Below are 15,425 nucleotides of genomic sequence, written 5' to 3'. Positions count from 1 at the left end.
TTTTCTCTTGGTCTCAGCCATTTGTCCTCCTTGGAGTTTAGAAAGTTCGCATCAGCCAGATTTGCCATCGCTCTTCTAATGAATTTCCCTCTCGCTCTGCCCCCACCCCCCATCCTGTGCACGTGCAAGAACCACCCCCTGTTGCTGATTGGCTGGAGTAGTGTTGTGTGGATCGGTCTGATCCACTTTGTTTTTGTTCCATTAACAGAGCCAGGGCTGTGTACAAATACTAGATTTTTTTCAGCCCACCCACAGAGCAGACAGCTAGCAGACTGTGAGGAGATATTTGCAGAATTTGACAAAAAGTGTATTGGATTAGAAGTACTGAGTGCACCTTTAAGGCTTTGAACTAAAATCACTTTTATATAGATTTAGACAGAGTATAGCACCGGTGCGTTTCTACTGTAGTCTTTTAGCAGGATACTGAAGGAGATTTCCCATGAAGTAAAAAAGTGCATCCTGTTACTGTTTTACTGAGTGAGAACCTGCTGCAAACAATGCGAGTGAGCTGTTCGAATGATTCAAACTGAACCGTAAACTGATTCAGACCATTTTGCAAACCCGTTTGAACATTTCATTGAAAGAGGTGTGATTCATTCGTGAATCAGGCATCGCTAGTTCTTATACGAAACAACTGACATAATCTCTGAAATTGTCAAGGAAAATTTTTCTCACGTTGGTATATGGAAATCTTCCTTGTAAGACAAGCATTCATTCAAGAGGCACAGCAGAAATTTACTGTGGACGTGAACATTTAAACTACCAATAACAGTGAAGTACTCGCAGCAAATTTGTTTTTTTGGAGAGACCTTTTTCTTGTACTGATCTCTTCATTTAGAGACAAGATGGCCTGTAGAGAGATTGGGGGTTGATTTCCTCTTGAAAATGAATCTATCAGAGTGTGTGTTCAGAATATAGTGATGTTGAGTTTTAGTGGGTTCATGTGTTAATCAGGGCAGCAATGAATTCTGTCGTGCATGTGGAGAAGTGAAGGTCGCTGTTGACTGACTGTTGGATAAGCTACTGGATTTGTCTAATCTGACAGGCGAGGGTAGAGCAAGGGGTCAAATAGACTCTGACCCCCACACACACACACAAGCATAAACAAACTCACACAGAGACAGTAGCATTAGTAAATTCCCGTCGCAAAATATTGACCCACAAATTGCTACCAATCATCCGTCACTGCTTTTGCACTCTGGTCTCCTTACTAACAATGACATTAACTGCACTGCAAAAACAACTTTGCAACTTTGTCTTGTTTTCCAGTAAAATATCTAAACACACATACTCACAACTCAATAAATTTACCTGAGAAAACTTTCAAAGACAGTGTCTTGAGTGTAAGTGTATTTTGTTCTGTTCCATTGGATTTGTGTGACTTATTTTAGGCATTAACCTCACTGAGGCCACATTCACACTAATCCATTTTAGTTTGAAAACTCAGTTTTCAGTTTCCTAATGTCATCATTTTCAGAAGTATGCAACAATAGAGACCGTTTTCTAACGTCTCCATTACTGGTGAAGGAAAACACAGTTCTAGTGTGGATAAAGCTCTAAATGTAGTAAAATTAAGCCGTTTTCAGCAGAAAATTAGGCCACATCCACATTTATTTTTTCATACTGCGAATCTATAGCCATATACACTCTGTTTTCAGTTCCCTAACATAATTATTTTCCAGAATATGCTGTTCTAAAAAGTGTTTTTGAAAGTCTCTGTTTTCTATGGCGGAAAATGTTGTTCTAGTGTGGACGCGAGGCATAAACATAGCAAAAGCAATGCCTTTTTAGCCGAAAATAATGCTATGTCCACACTAATGTTTTCAGTTTGCAAATTTATGGCTACATCTGCTTGTATTTTTGTTTGAAAGTTATCAGTTTCCTAATGTCATTGTTTACCAAAGTATCCCTTACAAAAATTTAGTGTCGCTGCAAAATGCTTGCAAACTTGCCACAAATTTGCCACTCATTATTTTCACATACAAATGAGCTTGTTATTCACTGCAATCTAGAAGAAGATAATCTTCACCAGTAGTGGTGAACCTGCAACAAACCTTTGGCAACAATGAAGAGTTTCTGCAAAGCTCATTTGCAAGTGAAAATTAATCAAAGATGAATTTGCGGCAAGTTTGTGGAAACTCCAGTTTTTTTCTAAGGGATGCTGTACTACAGAATATTTTGGAAAGTCTCCGTTTTCAGTGGAGGAAAGTGCTGTTCTATTGTTGGCGCAAGGCATAAACGTAGCAAAATCAATGTGTTTCCAGCCAAAAACTGGCCACTTCCACACTTGGTTTGGTTCAGCTACCAAGTCAGACATCAGAAGACTTTAAAGGATAGTTCGGACTGCTGAGAGGATTATTGGCGCTCCCCTACCCACCCTGCTAGGAATGGTGCATATCCAGAGTGACAAAAAGGGCTGGTAAAATCACTCTTGACCCCATTCACCCAGCACACTTCCTCTTCGAACTGTTTCCCTCTGGCCGGCGCTACAGAGCACCGAGCACCAGAACAGCCAGGCACAGGAACAGTTTTTTCCCTTAGGCTATCCACCTCATGAACAGTTAAAACTGCCCCCAAATACTTTCCTTTGGTCAATACAACCATGTGCAATATTCAATCCATTCATTCCTACTTATATCCATATTTCATATATATTCTTTAACCTATCCTACTTCTTCAATACATTACATCACCTGCACGTAACTGTATATAAAATATTCTAACAACATTATTGACCTATTGTATATTTCTTTTTTTCTGTTATATCTTATTTTTTCATTATTTTTGTATGTCACTATATGTACATACACTGGTGGCCAAAAGTTTGGAATAATGTACAGATTTTGCTGTTTCGGAAGAAAATTGGTACTTTAATTCACCAAAGTGGCATTCAACTGATCACAAAGTATAGTCACGACATTACTGATGTAAAAAAAACAGCACCATCACTATTTGAAAAAAGTCATTTTTGATCAAATCTAGACAGGTCCCGTTTCCAGCAGCCATCACTCCAACACCTTATACTTGAGTAATCATGATAAATTGCTAATTTGGTACTAGAAAATCACTTGCCATTAAATCAAACACAGTTGAAAGCTATTTGGTTTGTGTGGCAGTGGGGGCGTGGTCGAGCGTCCGTCCGGAGAGAGAGAAAGCGGTAAGGGTGCTGGCACCTGAGCTAGATTATGTGTAACACCTGTCTCTAATTCCAGTGAGCATGGGGAGAACGGCATATTAGCAGCCACACCACCAGCAGAGAGAGTGAGAGAATCTGGCACAAAGAAGGCCACGGTACTCCTGAAGCTGTTACGTTTAACCTGTTATGTTTATGAAGCTGATGTGTTAAATGTCTACGTGCCTGTGAAGCTGATGAGTTTGTGAAGCACTGAAGTGGCCTATTAAAAGTCCTACCTGAGCCAGGAAAAACCTGCTTCCCTGTGTTCTCCTTCCTGCCTGTTGTGAAGCTGTTCTACACTGGTGCTGAAACCCGGGATCATTGAGGTATGCCCCATGGAGCCCTCCCAGTTGGCCGAGATCCTCCAGTCCCTCTCCAGCCTACATCAGAACCACCAACAATCCCCGCTTGAGCTCCGCCAAGACCAGGATCACCGCTTCTTTGAAATCCTGCAAGCTCAAGCAGAGGGCCGGCATTTGATCCGGAGCCTTCTTGGCCAGGAGAGAGACCCGGCTGCGACCCCGGACAACAGTAGCCCCCTGCCCCCACCCACGCTCCTGAAAATGGGGGTGGAAGACGACGCGGAGGTTTTGCTTGACCTTTTTGAGCGGACAGCTGAGGTCTGGAGCTTGCTGCGTGATCAGTGGGAGGCCAGGCTCCTTCCACTCTTGTCCGGGGAAGCCCAGCTTGCTGTCCAACAGCTGCCAGCGGCTAACCTCCTAGCCTATGACGACTTGAAGAAGGCCATCCTGCAGCAGGTGGGTCGAAGTCCGGAGCAGTACCGACAGCTCCTCCAGACCTTGAAGCTGGGGAAGTCCGACCGCCCGTTTGCCTTTTCCCAACGACTCCGAGGCGCGTGCCGGAAATGGCTGCTGGTGGGGAACCACGACGTCGTGGGAGTAAACACAAGCTGATGTGTTTAAGTGACTACGTGTTTACGAAGCTGATGTGTTAAATGCCTACGTGCCTGTGAAGCTGATGAGTTTGTGAAGTTGGAAAGCACTGAAGTGGCCTATTAAAAGTCCTACCTGAGCCAGGAAAAACCTGCTTCCCTGTGTTCTCCTTCCTGCCTGTTGTGAAGCTGTTCTACATTTTGTTAAATGAAGCTTAACATTATCTTTGTGTTTGTTTTTGAGTTACCACAGTATACAAAAGACTGGCATGTCTTAAGGTCAATTTTAGGTCAAAAATGACAAAAAAGAAACAGCTTTCTCTATAAGCTCATCAGTCAATCATTGTTTTAAAGAATGAAGGCTATACAATGCTTGAAATTGCCAAAACTGAAGATTTCATACAAAGTTGTACACTACAGTCTTCAAAGACAAAGGACAACTGGCTCTAACAAGGACAGAAAGAGATGTGGAAGGCCAGATGTACAACTAAACAAGAGGATAAGTACATAAGAGTCTCTAGTTTGAGAAACAGACGCTCACTCACATGTCCTTAGCTGACAGCTTCATTGAATTCTACCCGCTCAACACAATTTCAAGTACAACAGTAAAGAGAAGACTCTTCCTTATGGGAAGAATTGTGAAGAAAAAGCCACTTTTGAAACAGAAAAACAAAAAGAAAAGGTTAGAATTGGCAAAGAATCACAGACATTGGACAACAGATAATTGGAAAAGAGTGTTATGGATCTTAACCTCATTGAGCTTTTGTGGGATTGGCTAGACTGTAAGGTGCTTGAGAAGTGCCAGACAAGACAGCCACATCTATGACAAGTGCTACGGGAAGTGTGGGGTGAAATGTCACCCGAGTATTTGGACAAACTGACAGCTAGAATGACAAGGATTTGCAAAGCTGTCATTGCTGCACGTGGAGGATTTTTTGATGAGAACCCTTTGAAGTAGTTTAAGAAGTTCTGAACATTTTTTTCAAATTGTAATAGTAATTTTTCACATTAATGTCCTGACTATACATTGTGATCAGTTGAATGCAACTTTGGTGAATAAAAGTACCAATTTTTTTCCATTACAGCAAAATCTGCACGTTATTCCAAACTTTTGGCTGCCAGTGTATGTATAAATGTATATGTTTGTATGTATGTATATACGATGCATTCTCTTGCACTGGAAGCTTCTGTCACCATGACAAATTCCTTGTGTGTATACTTGGCAATAAAGCTTATTCTGATTCAGATTCTAATGTTTTCAATTTGCAAATCTATGGCCACTTCCACAGTAATCCGTTTTTCAGTGTCCAAATGTCATCATTTTCCAGAGTATGCGGGACAGTTTTCTGTGGTGGAAAAGGCCGTTCTAGTGTGGGCGCGAGGCATAAATATAGCAAAAGCAATGCGTTTTCAGCCTAAAATTAGGCCATGTCCACAGTAATGTTTTCATTTTTCACATTTATGGCCACATCCAAACTAATCCGTTTTTGTTTGAAAACACAGTTTTCAGTTTCCTAATGTCAACATTTTTCAAAGTAAGTGGTACTATAGAGTATTTTTTGGAAGTCTCCATTCTAATTAATTAATTAATTAATTATATTTATTTATCACACATTTGCACATATACAGTGAAATTCTTTTTTTCACATATCCCAGCTAAGCTGGGGTCAGAGTGCAGGGTCAGCCATGATACAGTGCCCCTGGAGCAGATAGGGTCAAGGGCCTTGCTCAAGGGCCCAACAGTGGCATCTTGGTGGTGCTGGGGCTTGAACCCCCAATCTTCTGATCAATAACCCAGAGCCTTAACTGCTGAGCCACCACTGCCCCTTCTAGTGAGGGTGAGAGGTGTAAACCCAAAATCAATACATTTTCAAACGAAAACGTATTAGTGTAGACGTGACCTATAAATTGTATTTTGTCTTTATAATTTTTTTTATTTTATTTTTTATTTTTTTGTGTGGACGTGGCCTTAGACAATACAATGTAAAAATGTAAAATACAATTATACATTGTTTGATAACAAGCTTTAATATCTTGAAAGTTTGCTACTCAGGTGACTTTATCCTGTTTAAGGATATGTAAATTCTTTCACTGAAAAACAAGACTGATTATGTTTTGCAATGTGTTCCATTTTCAATTAGGAACAATGTGACACAACTGGACATTCATCAAATAATAATTTTATATGAGTTTAAGTTCAGTGCTGTGGTTAAATGAACATTTCTTAATTAAAGATGAGGAGACAAATGGGCTTTATCAGATGTCTTCTTCGTCTGTACACAGTATTTTTATTGTATTTTTTTTTCCACAATCATGTTATTTTTACTTTCCACAGAAGAAACACTAAGAGGGCTGAGGGAAGGGATAATTATGATGACCTTAAAACATTAAGGCTTATCAGCCATAATCCAGCAAAGCTGTCCAGCCTCTGGTAGCACTCATCTTTCTTCTTACTGGTCTATCGCTTCCATTTTTGTGCTTAAAAATGACACCTACCCGTCCCCCTTTAATGCTTCCATTCAGCCTTCTCTTCTCTGATCTGGTTATTGAACGACAGCTGAGATGTTATCTGGGCATATTCAGGGACTCGACTGCATATTAGCGTCGAAGAGAAAAACAGTGCGGTCAGAGAGCAAAACGTCCACTTATTCACATAACTATCACACTTAATACATTTAAAAAAAAGAATTCATTTTTGCATGAACTATCTCTTTTAATTTAGTCCCTTTGGAATATTTCCAAAGCTATATCATTAAAAACCCCATGAAATCAAAATTGGAGTTGGTTGTTTGCCCATATCTGTTAGCTTTGATGCCTTCAACATGCAAGCGCATTCCGAAAAGTTGACACATTTTTAGCAGATATACGCATTTATAATGTACAGTCTTCAGCATAGATTGGCTCATTTTCCACTCTATAGATATTTTTCCAACAAGAATGTTCGCTACCCTAAAATAATAAATATAATGTGCCACCGATGAGCAACAGCAAGTAGTAGCATATCATGGTTTGTCTCTTTCTTTGGTTGCGCCATCGCTAATCCTTTTAATTTTCCAACCATCAAATGGTTCAGTAGGAAGTCGCTGGAATGTATTCATTTTGAAGGTGTCTTAATTGCATTGGTCCATGGTACAAGCTGTAAAATATAGTTTTGCTGGGCTGTAACACACTAAATGCAACTGGCTATATAAAAAGGGATGTTATGAATTTGTCCCATCCCAAATTTCTGTTTTACTTGGAAATATGTCAACGAAGGACAGACAAATGAGCTAAACCATTTTATGGGGTCAAAGTCATCATGGAATAATGTTTACAACCCATTTTACTTCCATAATATAATGTATTTCTGAATGAAACAGAATTATAATTGAGAAAAAATGTAGGCCATGATTATTTTATCCATTGGGAATTAATTGGATCATGAAAAGTGGTCTCTATATGACAAGAGGCTGGAGGGGAGGGGGTTAAAAAAATAAGAGGGCTTGGTGACATCAGCCAAAAAAGGAAAAGTGTTTCAGAGGCAGAGCAAGTTATTACATTTTGATGAAAAATTACAAATACAAAATATTCAAGAGCATGTATAATAAAGTAAATAGGTACATTTGGAATTAACCCTCAGAGACCCAGCGTAGCAGAATTGCAATGTTTGTTAACGGCAATTAAACAATACCTATTTCTTATTAAAAAACAGTAGCTGTCATTTTGAACTGTACCTCAACAACAGTTTAGGTATGAAAAACAAATGCATAATAAACATCATTTTTGGTTCTCCCAAAAATGAAAATTCTCATCATTTACTCACCCTCATACCATCCCAGCTGTGTACGACTTTCTTCAGCAGAACACAAATTAAGATTTTTAGAAGAATATATCAGCTCTGTAGGTCCATACAATGCAAGTGAATGGGTGCCAAAATTTTGAAGCTCCAAAATCCACAAAAATGCAACATAAAAGTTCTCCAGACAACTCTGGTGTTTAAATCCATGTCTTCTGAAGCAATATAAAAGGTGTGGGTGAGAAACAGATCAATATTATATTTATTTTTCCTTCACTTTCTCATTCTGTTTTTGGTGAATCACATTCTTCGTACATATCGCCCCCTACTAGGCAGGGAGGACAATTTATGAGAATAAATGACTTAAAATTTGATTCGTTTCTCACCCACACCTACCATATCGTGTCTGAACACATTGATTTAACCACTGGAGTCTTATGGATTATTTTTATGCTCCCTTTATGTGGATTTTGGAGCTTCAAACTCTTGGCACCCATTCACTTGCATTGTGAGGACCTACAGAGCTGAAATATTCTTCTAAAAAACTTTGTGTTCAGCAGAAGAAAGAAAGTCATACACATCTGGGATGCCAGGAGGGTGAGTAAATCATGAGATCATTTTCATTTTTGGGTGAACTAGCCCTTTAAGTCAAACAATAGTCACCTCAAATCAAAATGTGCTTAAAAATGATCCCCCCCCCCCCCCCCCCATTTTGACTGCCATTGTTTTCTGAAGTCAAAATAACTAAAACATAGAAAACAAAATGCACCCTAAAAACCACTGGCTTTCTAAAAATGAGACAAATGGGGGAAAAAAGAAAATATATAATCAATCTATGCTCTCTGAGGGTTTATGTCCTTAAAGGCATAGTTCACCCCAAAGTTTTAATTCTCTTATAATTTACTCACTCTCATGCCATCCCAGATGTTGATTACTTTCTTTTGCAGAACACAAAGATTTTTAGAAGAATATCTCAGCTCTGTAGGTCCGTACAATGTGAGCAAAAGGGTACCAAAATTCAGAAGCTCCATAAACACAAAGGCAGCATAAAAGTAATCCATAGGACTCCAGTGGTTTAATCCATGTCTTCTGAAGTGATATGATAGGTGTGGGTGCAAAAAAGATCAATATTTAAGTCCTTTTTTACTATGAATTTCCACTTCCAGATTCTTGTTTGTTTTTGGCGATTCACATTCTTCATACATACTGCCACCTACTGGGCAGAGAGGAGAATTTATAGTAAAGGACTTAAATATTGATCTGTTTCTCACTCACACCTATCATATCACTTCTGAAGACATGGATTAATACACTGGAGTTGTATGGATTGCTTTAAAGATGGCTGTATGTGCTTTTTGGACCTATCAATTTTGTTCACCATTCACTTGCATTGTGAGGACTTACAGAGCTGATATATTATTCTAAAAATCTTCGTTTGTGTTCTGCAGATGAAAAAGTCATACAGATCTGGGATGGCATGAGGGTGAGAAAATGCTGAAGGGATTTTTATTTTTGGGTGAACCCTTTAAAAATTATAGCAAATTCGTCAAAATAACAAATATATATCTTCATTTTTAGACATCTCTGGCAAATAGAAACAAACTGTCTAAGTTTTTCAGTTTTTTTTTATTTTTTTATTTTAAGTTCATTCCTTTAAACCACACATTTAGCAGTCAACATCAATGTAGCCCAAGTTTTAAAAAGTAACAGCATAGAAATGTCCATTTCAGATTGGATGTAAAACAGACATTAACCGCTTCTGTTTAGCTTACAAGAGGCAGTATGTGTTCGAGGATGAATATGTGTGCATGTGTATGTTAATGTATATTTGGAAAGGTGTGAACCACCTGAGACGCAGTCACGATCAATGGGTATGACTGGCGATGGGGTCTCGTCAGCAGACCATGTTTGCAGTCAGTTTCTGATAACATCTGTGGTTTCCACACATTTGTATGTCTTAAGGCTTTAGCCGCTTTGTACTCAATGTACGGTACATAACCCATATATACAAATCAAAGTACCCCGTGGTGACATCATTGACTGTGATAAGCGCCGTGCCAGGAGAAAGTAAGGGTTCGTGTTATAGCAGGAATTCACATCGGTGTGTGACAGCACCATAGTCTTTCACATAACATTCGTAGCATAACACGGTAGCTGTGTCCCGTAGACGGTGTTCACAGAAGACGACGTAAGAGGAGTAAAACACAGACTCTGAAAGTTGGTGGGGGGGGGGGGGGTGACAAAAGAAGCATATCAATGCAAAAAGGCATACAGCCTGAACTCCCTGCCCTCCCAAGATTAAAACTAAAGAAAATTTAACCCTTTCTCTCTGTCTGTGGACAGTGGCATCACAAACAAGCATGTATATGTACACACCACCCTATCCAACCCCACCCTAATTTCCATAATACACTGTGCTCTAATGCTCTCATGGCTACAGCTCACACAAGTCTTTTTGGGGATTTTGTTTTCATTTTCAAAACTACCCAACAGCAGCATGTTAAAAATGAACAATCCTATTTTTTGTTCCGTTTCTATATTCTATATTCATAACTCTCTTTTTTGATGTTGGCTTGTAAGGCCACAGTGATGGAAAATTTGACACTCCATTCAAACATACAAATCCTTTACAGAAACCCGCAAAGAAACCCCTTTTTAATCACTAGTGTTATAGGAACAAATTCCGTTCTCCCTAGGCACGATATTAACAAGCTATCATTTTCATTCCAACTTTCCACAATCGCATTGGCACCAACACTAACAAATACTTACGATTCATTAATTTTTTTCAGTTTGTTCTTTTGTTGTTTTTTTTTTTTTGTCAACATATTTTCACTTTTGCGCAGGAAAAATATAATGAAAGGTTTTTGGCTCTGCGAGCACCAGGATGTGTAAAACATTAGTATATATATATTTATATATATTTATACGTATCTATATAGAGTGCAAATCAAACTACACATTGAAACTAACAATAGGGAGAACAAAAGCAACTAAGGCAATTACTTCTTAAATATATTCTCATATATACAGTATAGTCTATGTTTGAACATATATGTCGATCAAATATAAATACTTTGTCAATTTACGTACAGTACATATAAGGTAAATATCTCTCTTTTTTTCTGTTAGCTATATACATATCATGACTACATTTAGCTGAAATGGTAAATAGCTGGGTGCAGAAGTAAAACTGCAATGCTGCAGCCACAGAGGAACAAAGTGCACACACACATACACTCTTACAATGAGTCTGATGGTGCAGAAGCACAGAGGGTCCATCACTCATAGGTAATCTGAAGCCTTAGACCTTTCTATCAGTGTCTACAGTCCTTGCAATAACACTACCTCCATTGCTCTGCTCTATCATGGAATGTGCTTGTAGGATCGCCCTTGTACTTCTGGGGCTAAATAGTCAAGACAAAAAAAGAAAACAAAAATAAACAAGAGGATGCATCACACACGCATACACACAAAGAACGCCACTGTCCTTAGAGAGGAAGAGATACCTGAGATCCAGATTTCCCCTGTCTCCACTCCCCACCCCCATCTCATAAACCCCACCCCCATCTCATAAACCCCACCCACAAACCCTTCAAAGAATCTCATGCTGCAAACAATTCTACAAGAAAACAGGTTTTCAGTTGTGTCGCCCCCAGTTGTAGTAAAATTCAAGGTGGCAGGTAGAGAGGGCACTAAAAATACAACGTATGCTTAAAAAATGAAAACAATAACAAAAAAGACAGCTCCTTTCATTTAGGATTTCAATTTTTTTTGTTTAGCTAGTCAGGTATCCACCAGTAAATCCAGTTGAAGGGTGTATTGCTACCGCCCTGATGATTTTGCACAGCATAAATATTGTGAGTGCTTGCAGGGTATCCACTGCAAAAAAAAAAAAAAAAAAAAAAAAGTTACTTTTTTTCTTCTTCCTTGCCAACAAGATATTTACTTGAGAAGCAAAATGAGTTAAAGTAATGTTCTGGGTTCTATACAAGTTATGCTCAATTGACAGCATTTGCGGCTGTTGATAAACAGAAAAGAATTTGATTTGTCCCTCGTTCATAAAATTTTTATATATATATGTATATATATATATATATATATATATATACATATATATATATATATAATACAAAAATGTGCGGTTGAGGTTAGGCACTTACAAAAGAAGTGAACTGGGCCAGTCCATAAACGTTAAAATGCACACTGTTTGATTTGACTGATATGATTTTAATGTTTAAAAAAAAAAAAAAAAGAAATCATGAAAATACCGGCGTTCCTGCATTTACCGGATTACAGGGTTGACCAGTGTTATGTAGTCAAGATGACAAAGTTGTAATATTGGATATAACTTCACACAGATTAGTGATTTTATTACACTATAATCATGTTAACATATAATGTTTACGTCTTGTGGCTATACTTTTGAAACAGTGTGTAATGTTTATGGATTGACCCCTTCCACTTACATTGTAAGAACATAACCCATGATTCTTGCTTCTTTTTTTTTTAATAAACAAAGGATGTCACATTTTTTTGTAATCAAAATTATGCCACAAATACTGTCGATTAAGGTTAACCTGTATTGAATCCAGAACATAAGCTATTATGTCCTGTTTTCAGAGAACTCAAACAAAATTTAGTGAGGTTTATGCTTAAAACTAAATAATAATAATAATAATAATAACAATAATAATAATAATAATAATAAAAAATTAGCTATCAGAGTTAGAAAAAAATTAACTTTTTCCCCTTTGAAGTTTTTTTTTCTTACCCCATTGGCAAATAGTTTTATTTTATTTATTGTTTTAACATAAACCTTACTAAATGTTGTTAGATTACTCAGAAATTAAGACTTTAAATATAATTTTGCTTCTCAATAAAACTTCTCTTTTTTTAAGGATGTTTAGTTACATTTACTGGAAAAACACTGATTAAGACAATTTTCGCGGTGTAAAAAACATGTCCCCGTGCAGTGACAGGAGTGGTGGGCGGATATTATACAGTGCAGGTAGATACTTTTAAGACTAGCTAACGCACTACGCCTGATACATCACTACAATAGCTGCATGTCCCTTTAAAGAGACGTTTGAAATGAAACGACATGACAGCACATCTTGACACGAAGCGATCCTTGCCTGTATGGTAGGAGTAGCCCTTTTGCTCAGATCTCGCAGCTTTCCCAAATCCTGTCCTTAATTACTATGTGGGACGAGGCAAAACTGTCTTTAGATGAGTGTAAAAAGGCAACTCCTACAAATAGCGTAATCTAAGTGCAAAATACCATGCTCTGGTAGGTCAGGTAACTGGTCAGTTGACCTAGCCCTGTGTCTACTGGACGGTTCAGTCTGATTGAAGGATCGCTTGGGTGCGATTGTCCCAAAGAGTGTGACACTGACTAGGCAGTGGGTGTGGTATGGTACACATTCTTCATCTGGCTTATGAGGTCTTTAAGGGTATTTTTAGGGTCTTTGGGGAGGGAATGTCCCAATCAAGTGCCTCTCTCCGTAATTGGCTTGGATGGAGGGGAGGGAGCGAAGGCAGATGGGTGGGAATATCTGATTGGACAACGGCAGGCTCATATTCTGCCTCCACCACTGATGATTGGTCAGTGGAAACACATGGTGCATGGGGATTGGTTAGGATCAGTATAGAAGGTCTGCGTGGTGAGGGCAGCGCCTCTTCTCCCAATTAGTGCTGCATGAATGAGGTCTGGTTGGTGGATGCCACCTCCAAACTCCAATACTTTCTATGTGCTTCCTCCACTTGGCTAAACTCCATCACACCACACACAACAGCCTGAATTTGTCAGAGCAAGTTGATAAAGACCGTTTTCCATTTTGGTCTTTGACAAGATCATCGGTCACAAAGGAGAAAACATTGTTTAAGTATAAGAGGAGGACCCGACAGGAGATTGAAGTGGTGAAAGATGAGTGACTGAGAACCGAGGTGAGGCTGTGCTCTTATAGACTGCAGCCCAGGGTCGGGCTCTTCTCCTGAGGGTTGGCGAGGCGACGGAGACTGGCACTGGAATAGCCTTCATCGCTGCAGCTACTGCGCAAGCTTCCTCGCTCGTCTGAGTCGCTTACACTACTGGTGCTCCACTCTAGATCTCCAAGCAGATAGTCTGTTTCTTCCACATCAACATCCACCTCCTCTTCTGTAAAGCAAACACATGTAAAAAATTATTAGGATTGTATGGCAGACATTCCTTCTCTATCCTATATGACTGTGACTGAGGATAACATTCTGCCTAAGATCTCCTTTTGTGTTCCACAGAAGAAAGAACATAAAAGGTGAATTATCCCTTTTATAAGATCCTTTTGCATGTACAGAATTTAACATTGTGTGGAACTCAAGTGACGCAACATGTAATTTGCTTGAAAACTTGTTTTCAATTGATCTTTAAGGTTGCAACATTTTCATGTGCATTTTAAAGGGCGCAACGTTTAGTCAGTCTGGCCCATTATCTCCATGGCAACATTCCAATTTAGGTGTTAAAGATTTCATCATACTTTTCATGGTTCTGCATGCTGCATTCTTTTTACATACCATCTGTTTGTAGGACAGGCCTCGGCTTATACAAAATAAACTCCTGAAGACTATTATTTGTGTGAATTCTGGGAAATTTGTGAAAAGCGGGTGGGTTTCCTGTGTGATTATCAAACTTCCACTTTGTATCTACGAGTGAACGCCTGACTAATTTAGCATGTGACAATTTGCATGGGAACAAACGTGTATGTGAATAACAAATGTTTCTAGGTAAACCTATTACCATTAAAAGAAACTTTTGAAAGCAAAAATGGTTCTTCATAGCTCCATAGGTTCTTGGTATTTCAAAAAGGATCTTAGCAGCATCAAATGGGATCTTAATTTAAAAGAAAGGTTCTTTGTTGAAAGAATAGGCTTGCTACATTTTCTCACGTGCCTACTTGACCTTTCTAATTGCCATTGTTGTGTTTGAGTTAATGTAAAAATGTGATATAAATTAATAATAAAAAAAAGTGTGATAATTAAAGGGATAGTTCAACCAAAAATGTAAATGATCTCATAATTTACTCACCCTCATATCATCCCAAATTTGTATGACTTTATTTCTTCAGCAGAACGCAAACGAAGATTTTTAGAAAAATATCTCACCTCAGTAGGTCCATACAATGCAAATTAATAGTGATCAGACTTTTGCAGCTCCAAAAATCACATAAAGGAAACATAAGTAATCCTTTTTTACTATAAATCTCTACTTTAACTTTCAGATGTGAAAGTGAAACTAAACAGGCAACACATGTGACTTTCAGATGTAAAAGTGAAAGTGGAGATTTAGAGTAAAAAGAGGACTTAAATTTTGATCTTTTTCTCACCCATACCTATTATGTTGCTTCTGAATATATGGATTTAAACAATGGAGTCTTATGGATTACTTCTATGTTTCCTTTATGTGATTTTTGGAGCTACAAAAGGTCTGATCACCATTCACTTGCATTGTATGGACCTACAGAGCAGAGATATTCTTCTCAATCTAAATTTGTGTTCTGCTAAAGAAAGAAATTCATACACATCTAGAATGGTACGAGGGTGTGTGA

At 38.4% G+C, this 15,425-nt stretch overlaps 1 protein-coding gene across 1 annotated transcript in view; it reads right to left on the bottom strand.

Moving 5' to 3' along the window:
* Window positions 1-9,449: 9,449 nt before the first annotated feature.
* LOC127439685 (max dimerization protein 1-like) overlaps window positions 9,450-15,425 on the bottom strand; it is a 28,543-nt gene continuing 22,567 nt past the window's right edge. Inside the window, exon 6 of the mRNA XM_051695934.1 lies at window positions 9,450-14,002. Coding sequence (XP_051551894.1) covers window positions 13,806-14,002 — 197 coding nt within the window. The 3' untranslated portion in view covers window positions 9,450-13,805. The remainder of the gene's footprint in view (window positions 14,003-15,425) is intronic.

This window comes from Myxocyprinus asiaticus, chromosome 4 (assembly GCF_019703515.2).
Source record: "Myxocyprinus asiaticus isolate MX2 ecotype Aquarium Trade chromosome 4, UBuf_Myxa_2, whole genome shotgun sequence".
In the NCBI taxonomy this organism is placed as follows: Eukaryota; Metazoa; Chordata; class Actinopteri; order Cypriniformes; family Catostomidae; genus Myxocyprinus; species Myxocyprinus asiaticus.
The sequence above is the reverse complement of the archived record's forward strand: the minus strand, read 5'-3'. Positions and strand labels throughout refer to the sequence as shown.